This window comes from Eulemur rufifrons, unplaced genomic scaffold (assembly GCF_041146395.1).
Source record: "Eulemur rufifrons isolate Redbay unplaced genomic scaffold, OSU_ERuf_1 scaffold_123, whole genome shotgun sequence".
Classification (NCBI taxonomy): Eukaryota; Metazoa; Chordata; class Mammalia; order Primates; family Lemuridae; genus Eulemur; species Eulemur rufifrons.
The window spans coordinates 90,653-109,139 of NW_027182905.1; the positions used below are offsets into that span (position 1 = coordinate 90,653).

Below are 18,487 nucleotides of genomic sequence, written 5' to 3' on the forward strand. Positions count from 1 at the left end.
CCTGAAGTTCTGAATTTTCCCGGGTGGTCAGGGTAGCCAACCAACATACGATGGTCCTTAAATCCTTACCTATCCCCTTTCGATTAGGACCCCTCAAAGGCAGTCATTGTTTTGCTAGACCTGTGGGCTCCCACACATCCTAAAAAGGGACTTTCTAGAAACCTGTCAGGTATATATTTTCTTCTCCCAAAAAGGCTAAATAATGCTTGAGTTATCAACACCAGGAGATTTTTCCACAGAAACAGCTTTTACTCAAATTCCCATCTATTCAGTTAGCCTTGCCAGTGCTAGCCACCCTACTCCCTAAGAGCTACATAGAGTCTTGGGGCACAATGCCATGCTGATAGTAATCCCTTAGATTATAGTTGAGGACATTCTCAAGGATGCCATTTGCCCAGAGGTATTGACTCCAGTGAAGGAGCTAGATTAGGATGGCTTCTGGGGTCTGGTTTGGACTAGATTCTGCTTGGAATGAATATATGGTCATAAACCTTTCCTGCACCATTAATAGAGTCGCCTGCCCTAAGTTGGTCCACCCAAGCCATCAGTGCACAAGAGAGGTCCCTAGACTTTCCTGTTTGCCTGGTTCTAGAAAACCACATTGCTTTAAACTATCACCACACTGAACAGGATGGTGTTTGTGCTGCTGCCCACATTTGCTGTTGCATCTGGCTCCAATCAGCTCAAACTGGAAAACTCTAAGGTCTTAAAGCTAGCCAAATCTCTGAAAGGGACGTCTTCAGAAAGCCCCCTGGCTGGACTTGCTGGGTTAAATGTTGACTCTCCCTTGGTATAGGATCCCTGCTGTGTTTCACCCTACAAGTATTAATGATCCTCGTCATATCTGGGCTAAGCCTTTGGCTCCCCTTTAAGGTAGTCCTAGCTTGTTTTTAATCCCCCACAAAGATCATGTTGACCCAACCATTGAGACTTTCAACTCACTCTAGCTGGAAACTAGAACCAACTTAACCTGAGAGACTTTGATTCCAATTTAACAGGTACTTGAGTGTCTCATGTAAGTAAATGGCTCTGGTTGTTCAATTGGCCACTGCCAGGCCACTAGGATCCCCATGTGGGACTAGATGGACCCAGAGCAGGTTCCTGGCACTCTGATGGAATGCAGCGCTGTCTGTCAACAGGTTTGAGCCAGTCTTTCAAAATGATCCTAAGTGGCTAGCTGGGCCCAAATTTTAAATAGAGCCACATGGCTATTTGCTGACTAGGGGGTCACACAGGTACTCTGGGTTCCCTCAAAGCCCACATGTTTTTATCGAGGGGACTTTCAGGGCTCTCTTCAACCAATCAATCAGAGAGTAGCTGTGTTGACCAACCAGGACTAAGTGAGTTTCAAGTTTTCATTTGCATAGACAGACTTGATTGGGAACCCGGGTGGGAACTTTTGCTGTAAAACCCAAGCTTTCCCTTCCTCTCCAGAACAAATAATATTTAGGTTGCTAACTCTTTATGTCTTTTTCCTAGAACTGAGTTGAAACCACAACTTCTGAAAAGTGCTCTTTATACCTGGAAACTCCTATAGCAAAACACTAAACAATTTCATGACTCTAACCAAGGCCTATACCCCTAAGTTTATCCACCACAGGGATCGGGTAAAATTTCCCCCTCCTACTCCCCAGCCCAAGTTACCAAGGTAAGTCATCACCTCCACAAAGTGGGCTCCAGGATGCAGCATTCCCAGGGGCAGGCATCTGCTGCCACCCTGCTCCAAAGTGGGGAGACCCTTCTCCCCAGGAGGGGCGGAGGTGGGCTGGACTAGGTGGTCTGCAGTCCTGACAGCTATGGAAGCTCAGGATTCTGCAATCCTTCCTTGCCATGGGTGGTCCATCCTTTCACACTCTTGCTACCTGGCCCTGGAGAGGACACCCCAACCAGCAAATTGTGGCACTATGGAAAGAGGTCTCAACAAGGGTTTGAGTGCTGGCTTTGACCTGGACTTGCTGACAGCCCAGAAAAGAGTTCAGTACTGTCTGAGGATGGCACCGTGCCCGTGGCCACCTGTAGCACAGTGCGCATGGCTGATGGTCAGTAAGGATTTCTCAGTTGAAAGAAAGAAAAGGAAAGGAATGGAGGGAGGGACTTGTGTACTTCTGGAATCTCTGTGTTCTCTTTGTCTCTGCTCCATCCTAACTCCCCAAGTTCATCTTCCATCCAGTTCAGCTCCTAGAATGAGCAGCAAAGTACACTTGGGTTCTAACCACCAGCTTTGCCACCAGCTGACTGTGTGACCTTAGGGGCCCCCTACCCTGCCAAACTCACAAGGGAGAAGGACAAAACAAATGAAATGCTGAACATGACAGTGCTTTGAAATGTATGAGACACGCTGCAGATGCAAGAAACTGCTAGGACATCTTTAGGCAGCGCACATCCCATGGTGAGTTCTGGGGACCACCCTTCACCATCTGTTCCTGAAACGAATTCCCCATGCCCAGAGCATTACTTGGGACAGCTCTTACGACTCTAGTGACTTGGAGCTCTGTGGTAAAGAGGAATATTCCCTTTTCATAGGTGGGAAAGCCGAGACCTCCAAGTCCCACTGCGAATGCCCCTCTTAGCAACTTCTCACAGCCTGTTGAAAACGTCCCGGTTCTTGCCTGTACTCCTCACTCAACTCAAAGCTCTATTTGCACACGACCTACATCTTCTTCATCACCATATCCTTAGAGACTGGCACATAATAAGTGCTCGATACATGTTTGTTGAATGAATAAATGAGCAAATGATGCCTCTTGCCCAATATAAACTTAGCCCAGGATCACTGGCCCTGTTCAAACCACTTATCCACTGTTCTGGACTCTCTGGGGTCTAAGTGTCCCATATACTAAACACTTCTCTTCCCTCTCATTCTGTTCTCCTTAGGAAAAACTGATAAAACTGACTGAGTATTTTTTTACCATTTAAATTCTTTTAATCCAAACTAGATTGGCTTATGCTCTTGACATAACAACTCAATACAGTCCTGGGAGTCAGACTTGTTATCAACACAGTGAACTACCTCATTCTTCTTAGCAGTGTGATCCCCACCCACCTCCCTGCACTCCAGCCCAGTGAACCCAACAAGTTTTTAGTCTGAAGAAATGAAGGAGTTGCAACCTCGGTTCTACCCCCAGGTCAACCCCCTGAAGTGGGTGACAGTGGCATAGCCCACAGAGAACGAGCAACAGGGCCAGGAGCACAGGGCTCTCCCGAAAAGGAGCCTCGGTCCTCTACAGACAAACCAACCATGCCACTGGAGGTGGGGTATCAAGAGTTGGTGGCTTCTAACCAAAAGAAAGAGTAGAGCTGGTTTGTGCCCTCCCACAGGTATTGGCTCCTCCATACGTGCAGCCCCCTGGTGTTCCCATTGCAGGGGACACCTCGAGTTTCCAACCCCACCTTCCACCAAACTGACCTGTTCTCCAATTGCCTCTCAGCAGCTGCCACTTTGGAAGACAGTCTGCTAAACATATCCTACGTGAGGTGGTAAAATCTGTTTATTTTAAGAGTTACTGGTGTGTGGCATTTTCCAGAACAAGCAAAACTGATAATGGTCTTTTTTTGCAATCACTGAATTGTTGAATACCTTCTTGCAGCTCCTCTCTGACACACATATATTTTAATAAATGGTTTTTGTAAGATAAATTCAGATTCCATGATTTATTTTCTCTGTTTGTTTCTTTCTTTCTCTCTCTCTCTCTCTCTCTCTTTCTCTCTCTCTCCTTCCTTCCTTTTCTTTCTTCCTTTTTATCTCTCTCTCTCTCTTTCTTTCTTTCATCTCTTTTTTTAATTTCAGAATTTTACCAGACTACATACGTTTTGGTTACATAATTTGCTTTTGTACAGTTTGAGTCAAAGTTTGAAGTGTGCCTTTCACCCAGTTAGTGTACATTGTACGCGTTAGGTGTAAATTTATCCATCCCCTCCTCCTTCCTCCCACCTACTTTATTTCCCTTGAGTTTTACTTCCATATGTGCATGTAAGTGTTGATCAGTTAGTTACAATTTAGTGTTGATAACATGTGGTGTTTGTTTTTCCATTCTTGTGATAGATACTTCATTAAGAAGAATGGTATCCAGTTCTATCCAGGTTATTACAAAAGAAACTAGATCACCATTTTTTTTTTTATGGCTGAGCAGTGCTCCATGGTATACATATACCACATTTTATTAATACACTCATGTATTGATGGGCACTTGGGTTAGTTCCATATCTTTGTGATTGTGAATTGTGCTGCTGTAAACATTTGAATGCAAGTTTCTTTTTTATAAAATGTCTTTTTTCTCTTTGGGTAAATACCTAGTAGTGGGATTGCTGGATAAAATTTTAGGTCTACTTTTAGTTCTTTGAAGTATCCCCATACTACTTTCCATGGAGATTGTACTAGTTTGCAGCCCCACCAACAGTGTATAAGTGTACCTTTCTCTCAGCATCCTCACCAGCATCTGCTGTTTTGGAACTTTTCGATAAAAGCCATTCTCACTGGAGTTAGGTGATATCTCATTGTGATTTTGATTTCCATTTCCTTGATGGTTAGAGATGTTGAACATTTTTTTCATGTGTTTGTTGGCCATTAGTCTATCTTCATTTGAAAAGTTTCTTTTCATGTCTTTTTTCCACTTTTTAATGGAGTTGTTTGATTTTTTTTCTTGCTGATTTACTTGAGTTCTTTGTAGATTCTGGTTATCAGCCCTTTATCAGATGTATAACATGCGAATATTTTCTCCCATTCTGTAGGTTGTCTATTTGCTCTATCGATTGTGTCCTCGGCTGTGCAGAAGCTTTTTAATTTGATCAAGTCCCGTTTATTTGTTACTGTGATTGCTTTTGGGGTCTTCTTCATAAATTCTTTTCTTTTCCTTTTTTTTTTTTTTTTTTTTTTGCGTCAGCTGTTGTTTATTGACATACAGGTAGGCTCTATAACAACATGCCCGGAGACAGCTGCAGTAGTAGGGAAAATGGAAGGTGAGGGTGGAGTGTTTGCAGCAACAGGTCAGTGGAGTGCAGGACAGAAGAGCACAGTGCACAAGGGAGGCCGTGGGGTTGGGGAAGCAAGTTAGGGCCAGGGCCAGAGTCTGCTTAAACTGAAACCACTGCCCCACACCCTAAGGCCCCTACTCTTGCTAGCTGTCTCCTGACCGCAGGTCAGGGTTGGGACTTCTCTGCGCATCCATTTTCTACAGGAACCAAAGCAAAAGAGAGGGAGTTGTTACCCTCTTGCCACAGACTCTGGGGGCCTCCAGTCTTGCATTCCCCCTTTGTCCCTTGCTTGTGGGACCACATGATGGGCAAGCAGGCTCTGAGCTACCCCAGCTGAGCAGAGTCTACAAATAGCCATGTTTCACAGCGGCATTAATCTTCTCCCTGGTGTCCCAGCCCACTAGTGCCACACTACAGCCCAGAGTGAGCTCTATAAGCATTGCTGGCCTAACGGATGGGTCGGGGGAAGCGGATGGGACAGGGGCTGGAGGAGGGGCTCTGGGGTCCCTCACAGCACAGGTACTACATGCATGGTGTTGGTAAAGCCAGAGCCAAGGTGCCACCCAGTCAGCACAATGACCACATCTCCCTTCTTGAAGAAGCCTCGGGCCTTACCAACATTCATAGCCAAGTTCATCCGGAGGTCCACATCCTCAGCCCAGGCCTCCTGGACGGCGTCCTTGCACAGCACAGGGAAGATGCCATGGTACAGGTGGGCCTGGCGAGCTGTCTGGGGTTTCCATGTCACAGCAATGATGGGGGCATGTGGGTGGTATCTAGCCACCTGGTGAGCAGACCTGCTGGACTTGGTGAGGACGATTATGGCCCCACTACAGCACCTGAAGGAGGCCTCCACAGTGCCCACCATGGTGGCTTCTGTGGGGTCACTGGTAATGGGCACCAGGTGACAGAGCTACTCAAATAATTGCAATGACGGCCTCTGCCTCACGCACAATCATGCACTGCATGCGAACAGCTTCCAGAGGGTAGTCCCCCTTGGCTGTTTCTCCAGACAGCATGATGCAGTCGGCTCCGTCCAAGACTACATTGGCCACATCACTGCCCTCAGCCCGGGTGCGGCGGGGCTTCTTGATCATGCTCTCCAGATCTGTGTGGCACAGATGACAGGCTTCCCAGCTCGGTTGCACCACCCAATCATCATCTTCTGAGCAAGGAAGACCTTCCCTGCAGAAATCGTGATGCCCAGATCACCACAAGCCACCATGATCCCATCACTGGCCTCCAGGATCTCGTCAAACCTCCAAACTCTCTTGTGATTCCCCCAAAGGAATATGGATGGGAAGAACAGAGCAGACACACAGACTCCTGGGGGCAGGGCCTGCTCTGGGACTGATCCCAGAGCTGGAAGAGAAGCTTCAACCTCTGGCCTTAGAAGGCTCCTATTGTGAGTCTCCAATGCACCTACTAATCTTTTTTTTTTTTCATATTCAAAATGATGCATTTATTCCAGGCAAAACTTAATTTTCTTTATCTTCTTCAGAAGCAGCTGTAGGAATGCCTAGAAGACTTTGAGTAATGTCCATCTAAAACACCTTTACTGAAACTTGATTCCTTGGGCCAGAGGAAGGTCCTTACTGTAGTTGATGGTACAAGTGGATCTTCTCACGTACTGTTTCCAGGCATCACTGCCAGACTCCCTGCCACTGCCAGTATGCTTCTCTCCTCCAAATGCACCTCCAATCTCAGTACCACTCACTGGAATATTGACATTTACAGTGCCACAGTCAGATCCTTTAGGTCCAAGTCAGCATTGGATTTGACCCAAATCTTTGGTGAAAATGCTACTTAAAAGTCCCTGTTTTACTTCATTATTCCATGCAAAGACCTCTTCTTCATTCTTGAATTTAAAGACGTAGAGAATTGGAGCAAAAGTCTCTGTGTGTGCAATGGATGCATCATGGGTGAGACCCACTGTGCCACCTTCTTTCTTTGCTTCCTCCACTGCTCCAAGAAACATGCTCACTGCCAGTTTGGTGAGGTGTGGCCCAAAGAGAACATTAGAGTCCCATGGCTTCCCAATGCGAATTTGTGCATAGGCCTTTTTAAGTCTATTTACAACCTCATCATGGATGCTTTCATGTAAAAACAGTCGCCTCACAGCGGTACACCTCTGGCCGCTGTCCCCACGGTGGCAAGGAGAGCTGATGGAACTACTAAGCTGAGGTCCACATCCTCAAAAGCAATAACGGCATTGTTTCCTCCAAGTTCTAACAAGCTTCTCCCAAACCTCTTCTGCACCATAAGGGCCACCTATTTTCCCACCTGGGTGCTCCCGGTAAAGGATAGCAGGTTCACTCGCTCATCTTTGGCCATTGCTGTGCCGATATCTGCTCCACCACAAGTCAAGGAACAAACTGCACCAGGCAGCTTTTTGTCCTCCAGAACCTTAGCTATTATCTTTGTGACAGCTACAGTAATTAGGGAAGTTGTTGGAGCTCCTTTCCAAAGGCAGACGTTCTGGCAGATCATGGCAATGGCATTGTTCCAGCCATACACCGACTGCCACAGGGAAATCGAACAAAGTGATGATTCCAACCAGGCCTATGGGATTCCACTGTCCAATGAGGGCATGGCCAGATCTTTCAGAAGGCAAGATAGGTCCCCGAATCTGTGTCAAACCAACAGTGTAATCACAAATATCCACGTACTCTTGAACTTCTCCCACACCTTCCACTAAGATTTTCCCCATCTCCAGAGATACCAAGTTTCCTAGGATTTCGATCTTCTCCCGCAAGGCATCACCAATCTGTCTTACTATTTCTCCTCACTTTGGAGCAGGATTATCTGCCCAGACTTTCCATGCTTCCATTGCTTTCTTTACAGTTTCTTCACAGTCTGCCATGCTGGCCTGTGGAACTCTTGCTATTGGTTCATTGTTAGCAGGACAATAGGTGATAATAACCTCTCTCAGGCCTCCTCAGCTTCCATTATACACACCCTCATTTTCCTCGGGGAGCCCCAGCTCTTTCAGCCAGGCATACTGGGGCTGATTGATCAGCAGAGTGGACATAAAGGTGGCAGGCCTGTACTAAGGTGCCAAGAGCTTGCTGGTCCTTGCAGCGTGCACACACAGCGCGTGGGGCAGGGTCCACATACTGAGCCCCAGCCTCCATTTTTTTTTTTCTTTTTGGAGTTTTGCTATTTTTTTTTTAAACAGAAACCTGTTTGTGCTATTAGGGAGCCAGATGTCCGAGCTCTGGCGGCTGCTCCTGGTCCTTGCCTGCAGGTCAAACAGCGAGCGCCTCTTGCGCCCTCCCTTCTGTCAGTTCGACTCTGTCTCTGTCACCATCTGGCCCTTGTGCACAATCCATTGTCACTTGCCATAGGTCTTCCTATGAGCTGGGGCTGGTCTCTGCCCCAGGGCACTGTGGACATTTGGGGGCCGGAGCATTCTCAGCAATGGGGCGTCCTGGGCACAGCTGGGTGCTGAGCAGTGTCCCTGCATCCACCCACCATGCCAGGAGCTGCCCCTGTTATGACAACCATAGATGTCCCCAGACACAGCCCAGTGTCCCCTGGGGGGCAGAATCCTGAATCGCCCCGACTGAGAATCACAGTCAGTGAGAGACACCCCAGAGAAGGAGGCCTCTGGGCTCCTGCAAGCCATGGGACACTTCCAAAGTGCCACAGAGCCACAGAGGTGGATGAGGCCTTCCGTGGAGGGTGCTGGCCCCGCTGGCAGTGCTTGTGACATCCAGTTTCCAAGCAGGGGCCGATCCGTGGCTACAGGCAGTGACAAATCCACAGCACGCCTCAATCAGAAGCTCCTGTTTCCAGGTGACATGCTGTGGTCACAGCTGCTGGGCAGCCTGAGAGACCCAGCTCTGAGTCTCAGGAGTGGCCCTGCTTCTCCGCCTGTCGGGTGGGAGAGCTGACCACCCTACTTCTTCTCACCCCAACATGGAGCAGCTCTGATTTCCTCATTAAAAGTGGGGAAAGTGGACCAAAACCAGCCTGAGACACCCTGTGCCCTCAGTGGCTGGCCAAGTCTGCCCTGTCCCCTGCAGCTCCCAGGGGGCAAGAGCTCAGGGCTGCCCTGCTCCTCTGAGCACAGCAGCAGGGAGGGAGGACACAGGGGTGGGGGTCTGGCAGGCTGTGGCCCTGCTACACCAGCGTAACCTTCTCCCAGACCTCTCGGGGGTCCCAGAGTTCTCAGCAGGGCCTGGAAGTGGCTTTGCTGGAGCCCGCCGGACCCTAAGGAGAGAAAGGCAGCCCTGCAGACTGGGGAAGTAGCAGGCGGCAGGCACCCGGGGGTGGGGGGGGGGTGGGGCCGGGCCAGGGAGGCCAGACTGCTGGGCTGAGGCCCCCAGGGTGGCTCTGCCCGGGTCCCATGGTTTCTAATTGTGGCCCTGTAGGTGTGCAGGAGACTGGTGGGGTGGGCGCTTGGGGCCCTTCCACACTGTGGGACCTTGGCGGCTTGGTGGTGCCCTTGGGGCAACAACATGGTCTCAGAGGCTCCTCTGGGGAGAAGGGTAGGAGGCAGCTTGAGGCCCTCAGGCCAGGGTCGGCAGGCTCACTGGGGTACCTTGGAAAGCAGAGGGCTGGTGGGAGGGCAAGACCCCATTTCCTGCTTTTGGCAGAGGTGGGGACCCTAGCAGACCATGCTCTGCCCCCACGTGGGGCTCCGTGGGATTTGCGTGAAGACTGCAGACCTTCCCTGGCAGGGGTCCAGGCTTCACGTGGACCCATCCACCCAGGGCAAAGGCCAGTGGTGGAACCTTCTGGTTCTCGGGCATGGTTTCTGGGTGAAATGGCAGGCGGAGGTGGAAAAACAGTTTCGGACACGGCAACGCTCCTACCCCCACGAGGCCACTGTCCTGGCACGGGAACTGGATCAGGCTACACGGCGGTCAGAGACGATTCCGGGGAAAGATTCAGACAGAAGCTCCATTCCTAAATGGGCCCGATGCTCCTGAAAGCAACAGCGGGGACCCCCCTGAGTGGAAGTTGGGGGGGTTCATACCACATCCCAGGCCCCCAGGAGTTGGGGGTGAACTCTGGTTTATTTCCTGAGACTTGCTAACAACTCCTAAGGGGGCCTGGGCTGTCTGGAAGGTCATTTCTTCCTCGGCCCGGCCCGGTGCCTGGAGGGGCTGAGCCTGCCACAGCAGACAAGTCATTCATTGGACCTGAACGCCCTGTTTGGTCGCAGTGTCGGGGAGGCCCTGCCAAGCCCAGGGCCACGGGCAGACGGTGGCCCATCCTTGTCGGGGGCCTAACTGGTCCCCGCAGCTTGGTCTTCCGAGCACAGGACGGGAATCCGGATCCTGGGCCCTGATGCCAGCTGAGCGGATGAGGGAGGCCGGGGGCACAGCCAGTCTCAAGGGCGCCCCGACAGAGCCGGCAGAGACGGAGGCCCAGGCTGCTGGCCCGGGTCCCTCGCGCTGCGCCACGGGCGCTTCGAGCCGGGCTGAGCCAAGTCCCTGGAGGAAGGTGTCTCACCGACGCCCATGTCCCACGACAGGCCACCGGGGTTACCGGGAGGACGAGCCAGGCGAGGGGAGGTTGCCAGGGAGCCGGAGCCCAGGGCTTCCCCTGCCCACGCTCGGCGGTTTGTCTCTGGGGTGGTGACTGGTTTCACTGTGTGGCGTTTCACTGCTGGTTTCACAGCAGTCGTTCTGTCAGCTGTGGGTCCAACCAGACCGGCGAAGCATCTTTCTCCTCATCCTCTTCATCATCTTCCTCATCCTGATCCCACCCCAGGTCCCTCTGCCCCCAACCACAGGAGGTGGCGAAGGTCCAGCTGCAGTTCCTCCAGACATTACCGAAGATGCTCTTCCTCTTCATCATCATCTTCTTCATCTTCCTCATCCTCATCATCCAGTTCCCGAAGCCGTTTGCGCTTCCCATCCCCCCCTGCGGAGAAGTGACAGGAGGCGGCGGTACAGCTCTTACCGTTCACCCAACCATTACCAAAGGCAGAGAGTGCTGCAGAAGGAGCGTGCAACAGAAGGGAGAAGGGTGGTCCTCACTGGGAAGATACCTGGCCGCATGACTCGATCAGAGCTGAAACAGAGGTTCTCAGTTTTTGGAGAAATTGAGGAATACACCATCAACTTCCGTGTCCAGGGTGACAACTATGGCTTCGTCACTTACCGCTATGCTGAGGAGGCGTTTGCAGCCATCGAGAGTGGCCACAAGCTGCGGCAGGCAGATGAGCAGCCCTCTGATCTCTGCTTTGGGGGCCATAGGCAGTTCTGCAAGAGGAGCTATTCTGATCTTGACTCCAGCCGGGAAGACTTTGACCCTGCAACTGACCTGTAAAGAGCAAATTGGATTCTCTTGATTTTGACACATTGTTGAAACAGGCCCAAAAGAACCTCCAGAGGTAACCTCGGGCCCTTCCCCTCCCCCTTTTTCTTTGGAGGTGCCCAACCTCCTCCACCCCTCCCCCACTCTAGGGGAGAGAGCTGCTAGTGAGGACATGACTGTTTTATAAAGAAATGGAAAAAAGTGAAATAAAAAATATGTTAAAGACCTCTCGGCGTCCGCGCCCTGCGCACCACTCCGCGCCACGCCCCGGGATGTGAGGTCCAGTCCCGGGCTCCGCGACAGCCCCGCGGCACCTGTGGTTCCGGAATCGCCTCAAGTTTTGCGGGGCGTTTTCGCGAGGGGCCGGCGGCCGGGGGCGGCGGCGGCCGAGGACTCTGGGCGCCCCCTGCGTGGCGGCGGATGCCATTGTCTGCTCCGCTCCTTGCCTGTCACCTCGCCCGGGTTTGATGCAGTTTATGTTGTTAAGTCGTCAGGGAAAGCTTCGACTGCAGAAATGGTATGTCCTGCTATCAGACAAAGAAAAGAAAAAGATTACAAGAGAACTTGTTCAAACCGTTTTAGCAAGGAAACCGAAAATGTGCAGCTTCCTGGAGTGGCACGATCTGAAGATTGTTTACAAAAGATATGCTAGTCTGTATTTTTGCTGTGCTATTGAGGATCAGGACAATGAATTAATTACCCTGGAAATAATTCATCGTTATGTGGAATTACTTGCCAAGTATTTTGGCAGTGTGTGTGAACTTGATATCATCTTTAATTTTGAGAAGGCTTATTTTATTTTAGATGAGTTTCTTTTGGGAAGAGAAGTTCAGGAAACATCCAAGAAAAATGTCCTTAAAGCAATTGAGCAGGCCGACCTACTGCAGGAGAAAACAGAGAATATGTTTCACAGCAGGAGTTTCACTGGGTGTAAGAAAGCGTACCAGAATACGTGCTGGAGTACTGACATGCATCAAAACGTAGTAGGATATATGAATTCAGTTTGTAATTATTATTTTGTCAAGTTTGTTATTTATGTTTTAGCATTACCTGGAAAGTCTATAATTATATTAAATTCCAAGGGATTATCCCAATTACTTCATTAAACTTATATTTTCTTAGGGAATTTTGCTCTGATAATGATCCATCATCAGGGCTTATAATTTATTTTTTGCATGCAATATTGAAATATGTTCAGACGTTCATTGACAAAAAAGTACTCATTAAGTACTGTGAATTGCTAATACCATTGATACAGAAGTAGACTTTTCCTATGAAAATGAGAGCTTCTGTAAGAAAATGAAGCATTTGGGAGTTTAATTTATTATGAATAGCATTATTTTAATTTGCTTCTTCATTCCACTGTAATTTATTCTGAGTAGGGAAGAAAAAGGGCAACTGTCTCTTTAAAATGTTTGGGAATTATTGCAAGGGTACTCACCCTAACAATTATCTGAGGATTAAAATTTAACTGACTTTCCTCCTCAGATACTTTTGTATTTAATGGTTGTATAAGTTTAGGGATCTATTAGGTTTTTTTTTTTTTTTTGGAACAGTTTATATGATTTTATAGCTCAAAATTTAAAAGTTCCAACTTGAATAAATATGAAAAGGAGGATACTTTTAAAACACTCAAATAAGCAGTTTTAAACTTTTGGAGTCATAAACCTTCTGGTGGGGCATATAATCCCTTTGAGAGTCTCAAGGGTGATGAGCCCTCTCCCCAGGAAAATTTGTACGTAATTTTGCCTCAGATTTCAGGGAATTCTTGGAGCCCATAGAAGTCCATCTGTAGACACTCTAGGGTCACTTTACAAACCTCACCTCAGGTTACATTTTCTTCCTTGTGATGTGAGAAACATCTTGTTAGATATATTTGTAGTCATATACATTTGACAAATCTGGAGAGTTCTTTAAAATCTATCTGGAGGATTTTTTAAAAACTAATATCCTTAGTCTCAAAGTCATACTCTTTGGATTTTTGGTTTTTGTAGCTCTAAGTGACCAGTTAAAAACTTTCATTGCTACTTCAAGTACCAGATGGGTGACCACTTTTCCACTTTTTTTTCTAGCATCTCTATTTCATGTAATAAAATCCTGATGAATGTAAACACTGGTGGAAGGGAGTATTCTAACTGAATTTTCAGTTAACTCAGTACTGACCAGATAACTTACACTGAAAATCTTTTCAGAATATTTTTAGTAAATACAGTGTTTCAGGATTTTGTAGGATTTTTGGAGGACATGGATCATCATTTTGCTTACCATCATATACAGTAAAGTTATAAAAGATGATTCTGAACTCCTTGGCAATGTCTAGAAGTTAAATACTCAGTTATAAACCAAAGAACAAAAGCAAACAAAAACTTAAGCTTTAGGTAACTTTAGGTACTGTGAACTAAATGTTCTAGAAATCTGATTGTATCTATGTCAGTTTGTACACTGTGTATAAGAATATATGTATTTCTTTTGTAGCCACGTCAGGAATAGTTTAATGTCCCTGTGTACTAAATGACTACTCATCGAGTATGCAGAATTTCACAGAGGAAATAGAGTGTTGATGTACATATGCAAGAAAATGTCCTCAGCTTAGTGACTGATTATCTTGTATGATAATAACAGAATATTTCAGAACCAGTACCCTTATGATTGTATTTTTTTCCTATTCTCATTCCTAATTCTTTTCCATTTTATTTTCATTCTATATGTGATCTTGATATAGCTTATTCCTGTCTGAAACTGATTTTATCTCATTTTGACAAAATATGGCCTATGAGTGTTTTCAGTAATATTTCATTTTAAACACATGCATGTTATCATTAATGAACCATCTGTGACTAATCATATAGGAAGAAAACCTAACAATCATTAAAATGTTTACCAAAGAAAATATAGCTGAAGTGCTAGTTCAAAATAAGCAGTGCCATAATATATAGTGTAGTTTGGTCTTCAAATATTGAGAGGCAAGGGGGAATGATTTTGTGTGATTATCTTACAATCTATATGAGCTAATGTGTTCTAATGTATCATGTAAAAGTGTATGTCGAAATAATACAAGAAAGCAAAATTAATCTGTACTATTGTATAATACTTAAAACTAAAAGTTTCAGTTTTTAGGAAACATTGAGCACCACATTTATTGAATCACATTTGTGCTATGTAATAATATCGAACAATGCCTTTAAGAATTTATAGAAAGCTATGTCTGAAAAGTCTCTTCTGCAATATCTATTGCTTAATAGTAGCTTTTTCAAAATATTAATGCTAAGTTTATTTTATAGTTAAAAAATCCTATTTTGAAAGGAATCTATTCTAAAGAAAGGGAAAAAGAAAACATCCTAATGTTAAGTTTTAATACCTAAAGACTTATATTTTACTAGTTATGGCTTTCTAATATATTAAGTCTGCATTTAAATACTTAATGCTTTATTAACTGTTGCTTTATATTTCTGAATATTAAAACTTTTAATATTGATCACTATTGTATATTTTAATAAAACATACAGCATGTTTTATTATAAAAGCAAAAGTACCAAATAATTCATTGTTTATATCTAGAGAGCTTAAAGCCTAAGTTTAGTAAGTTATTAAACAATAACTTCAGAACAGGATCAAACGGATTTACCACTGAAAGAAGACCTATGAAAATGTGTTTTGACCAAACTTAGTGTTGGGCAGGTATACAGATGAGTTATTTCCATTCTAACCATTCTTGCTGTAATATACTACATTTGAAGCACCTGGATGTGCTATCAAATGAGAAATTTAGCATTATACATTTGAAGTTGAGAAACATTGGTCTTTCATTTCCATTTGTTTCCTCCATCCCTTCCTCTGCCCCACAATTTGTTATCCATCTGGTTTTAATGCTGCACAAATATGCATTGTCTCATGCCTGTTTGCTTTGGATGCTGTGTGTTGAGCTGTAACCAAATGTTGCTTCTTTTGTTATCTGTATACAGCTGCTTGCTTTAAATTAGTAGATTCTGAAATAGCTTTCCTTGCATGTCTAAAATAAAAGTATCGCATGTAAAATATATATATATATGTTAAATCAGAAAAAAAATTTTTTTCACCAGTCATTTAAATCTTTATTTCAGAGTACTAAACATTTCAAAAATGTAATAAGTAACTACCCAAAATCACACTTCTCTGAAATGTAATTAAAAGCTGTACAACAAAACAAAAATAAATATTATTCTAGAAAGAAAATATTTGGCATTCTGAAATAATGTTAAAAGAGAAGCTTTCCAATGTAAAAGATGTCTAGATTTTTACCTTCTATTACCAGACAGAAGGTTTGGATCTTTAGTGGTTCCAATCTGACTTCAGTCACAGGAGGAATAATTACATTGTGCTTAATGAACTTCAATCCTAACAAAGCCAATATACTTTTTCAGTAAAGTGCTTACTTTTTTAAAGATATGTTATATAGCCAGTACTAAAAACTATTAATAGTGAGGCCAGATAGCTTAAATTAGTTAATTTGGTACACAAGTGGTTTTATATATACCTTGATTGCTTAATATTTCTAATTAACTTGTTATATTCCTCTCAAAATCAACCAATAAATATATGGTTTTAGTAGAAGGTAAACTGAATTTTGTTTCATTGATTTCATTAAAATATGTCAGACATGGTTAAGGCTTATTTTCTGTCCTTCCAGATAATTTATATTTTCATTATGAGTATAGAGCAGTCACACCATGAGTTATATCCTAATCATTTTACCTAAATGTAGAGAAGTTGAAAGTTAAATTTAAAAATCCAGATAGTTAAGAAGTTCTTACACATTAACTCTTTCAGAAACCTATGATGCCTTTTCTTCAATGAGTATGACAAAAGTAGAATTCAGTTCATTTTCATGAAAATGAAATGTACTAATAAAAAGTACAGGCCGGGCGCGGTGGCTCACGCCTGTAATCCTAGCACTCTGGGAGGCCGAGGTGGGCAGATCGTTTGAGCTCAGGAGTTCGAGACCAGCCTGAGCAAGAGCAAGACCCCATCTCTACTAAAAATAGAAAGAAATTATATGGACAGCTAAAAATATATACAGAAAAAATTAGCTGGGCATGGTGGTGCATGCCTGTAGTCCCAGCTACTCGGGAGGCTGAGACAGGAGGATCCCTGGAGCTCAGGAGTTTGAGGTTGCTGTGAGCTAGGCTAATGCCACGGCACTCACTCTAGCCTGGGCAACAGAGTGAGACTCTGTCTCAAAAAAAAAAAAAAGAGTTTAAAAATTTTTTTAAAAAATAATAAAAAAAAGTACAATGCTTATGAATATTTCCATCAAACATTCTGAAACCAAATTTCCATTTGTAAAACTCACTAAAGAGAATAAATTTTCCTTTAGAGTCATGGCCACACACTGGAAAAAGAATTGAGAAGGGCTAATTTTAAGTCAATAAAATATTTGAGGAAAGACACAACACAAAACAGGGAGATGAATAAAGCAAATATGTTGTAATAAAATACTCCCTTGTAAACACATGTGTCTTTTCCTCCCACATTTGGAAATGTTACCTAAGTTTTAAAAATTCTCATCAAAACATTTTGTAACATGAGTCATGTAAAATTAGGCCTATTTCAGCCAGATAAACTATAGCTGTTAAAGAATTGCATTATCCTGTTTGTCAGATGAGAGGTAGTAACATTTTATTCTCTCAATGCTGAGCTCAGAATTCCACACGTCTGGCACATGGGTTCCAAGGAGGAAAAAAGCACAGAAGCACCATTGAATATGCCTCATGTTTTGGTATTTCAAGTCACCGATAACTTAATTTACTGTTAGCAGCTGACAATCACCGCTGTGTGAACACTGAAAGCCGTGGGTGTTGGTGCTATTCATCATACAGTACCAGCGGGCCTCTGTCATCTTTCAAAAATGAAGCCGCTTTCCTTCCATTCTTCTGAACGTGATCTTCATTCATTTTCACCAAAGCTTCTATCTCAGCTAAAAAGTCAGCTTCATTATCTGCTGAGATGTTTAAACCAGAAACAGCATTGAAGAGGTCTCATTCATTAAGGGTTTCCTTAACTCCCCCTTTCTGGAAAAACTGTGAGACATTACTACAGTCACGGAACAAGAACTCCAGGCCATGAGGATGGGTTGGTTCTACAGACTGACTAATGTCAATCAACCAGAACTTTCCAGCATGCCACAGCATGTTATATTCTCTGAGGTTGACATGGACAAGTGTACATCCATTATATAACTGGAGGGCCTATAGATATCGGTCTACAATATCTATCAGGGGTTTTCCAACATTTTCTTCTAGAATTCTTACAGTTTCATGCCTTAGGTTTAAGTCTGTTATCAATTGTGCATTAATTTTTGTGAGAGGTGAGAGGTGTGGATCCTGTTTCAGCCTGCTACATGTGGCTATCCAATTTTCCCAGCACCATTTATGGAATAGGGATTCTTTTCCCCAGTGTATGTTTTTGCCTGCTTTGTCAAAGATCAGACGGTGATATGAGCATGGATTCATATATGGGTTCTTTGTTCTTATTCATAGATCTCTGTCTCTGTTTTTGTGCTAGTACCATGCTGTTTTGGTTACTATACCCTTGTAAGTATAGCTTAAAGTCTGGCAAACTGATGCCTCCCAATTTGTTCTTATCAAGTAAGGTTGCATGAGCTATTTGGGGTCTTTTCTGATTCCACACAAAACAGAGAACTATTTTTATAGGTCTGTGAAAAATAACATTGGTATTTTAATGAGGATTGCATTGAATCTGTAAATCACTTGGGGCAGTATAGACATTTCAACAATGTTGATTCTGCCAATCCATAAGCATGATATATTTTTCCATCTGTTTACATCCTCTGCAATTTCTTTCCTTAGTGTTTCATAGGTCTCCCTGTGGAGGTCTTTTACCTCCTTAGTTAAATATATTCCTAGGTATTTTATTTTCTTTGTCACTATTGTGAAAGGTATTGCATCTTTGATTTGATTCTCAGCTTGACTGTTATTGGTGTATATGAAAGCTACTGATTTGTGTACGTTGATTTTGTAGCCTAAGACTTTGCTGAATTTATCTATCAATCCCAGGAGTATCTTGGTTGAATCTTTGAAGTTTTCTAGATATAATATCATACCATCAGCAAAGAGCCAGAGTTTGACCTGTTCTTTCCCCATGTGGATACCACAAATGTTAACAGACAGACAAGGCCTTAATGCAAAGTAATGGCTCTCTAATTGTAGAAGTCGGGCACCATGAGAAAGGCATTCAAATGAGATCC

General features: G+C 44.6%; 1 protein-coding gene and 2 pseudogenes across 1 annotated transcript; 1 reads left to right on the plus strand and 2 right to left on the minus strand.

Moving 5' to 3' along the window:
• Nucleotides 1-5,479: 5,479 nt before the first annotated feature.
• Nucleotides 5,480-6,433, minus strand: LOC138379694 (pyruvate kinase PKM pseudogene; annotated as a pseudogene).
• LOC138379705 (alpha-aminoadipic semialdehyde dehydrogenase-like) lies at nt 6,420-8,086 on the minus strand (annotated as a pseudogene).
• Nucleotides 8,087-11,711: 3,625 nt separating this feature from the next.
• Nucleotides 11,712-13,734, plus strand: LOC138379708 (AP-1 complex subunit sigma-2-like). The gene is made up of 2 exons (XM_069464834.1): nt 11,712-12,132; nt 13,718-13,734. The coding sequence occupies exons 1-2, from the start codon at nt 11,712-11,714 to the stop codon at nt 13,732-13,734; spliced, it is 438 nt and encodes a 145-aa protein (XP_069320935.1).
• The last annotated feature ends 4,753 nt before the right edge of the window (nt 13,735-18,487 follow it).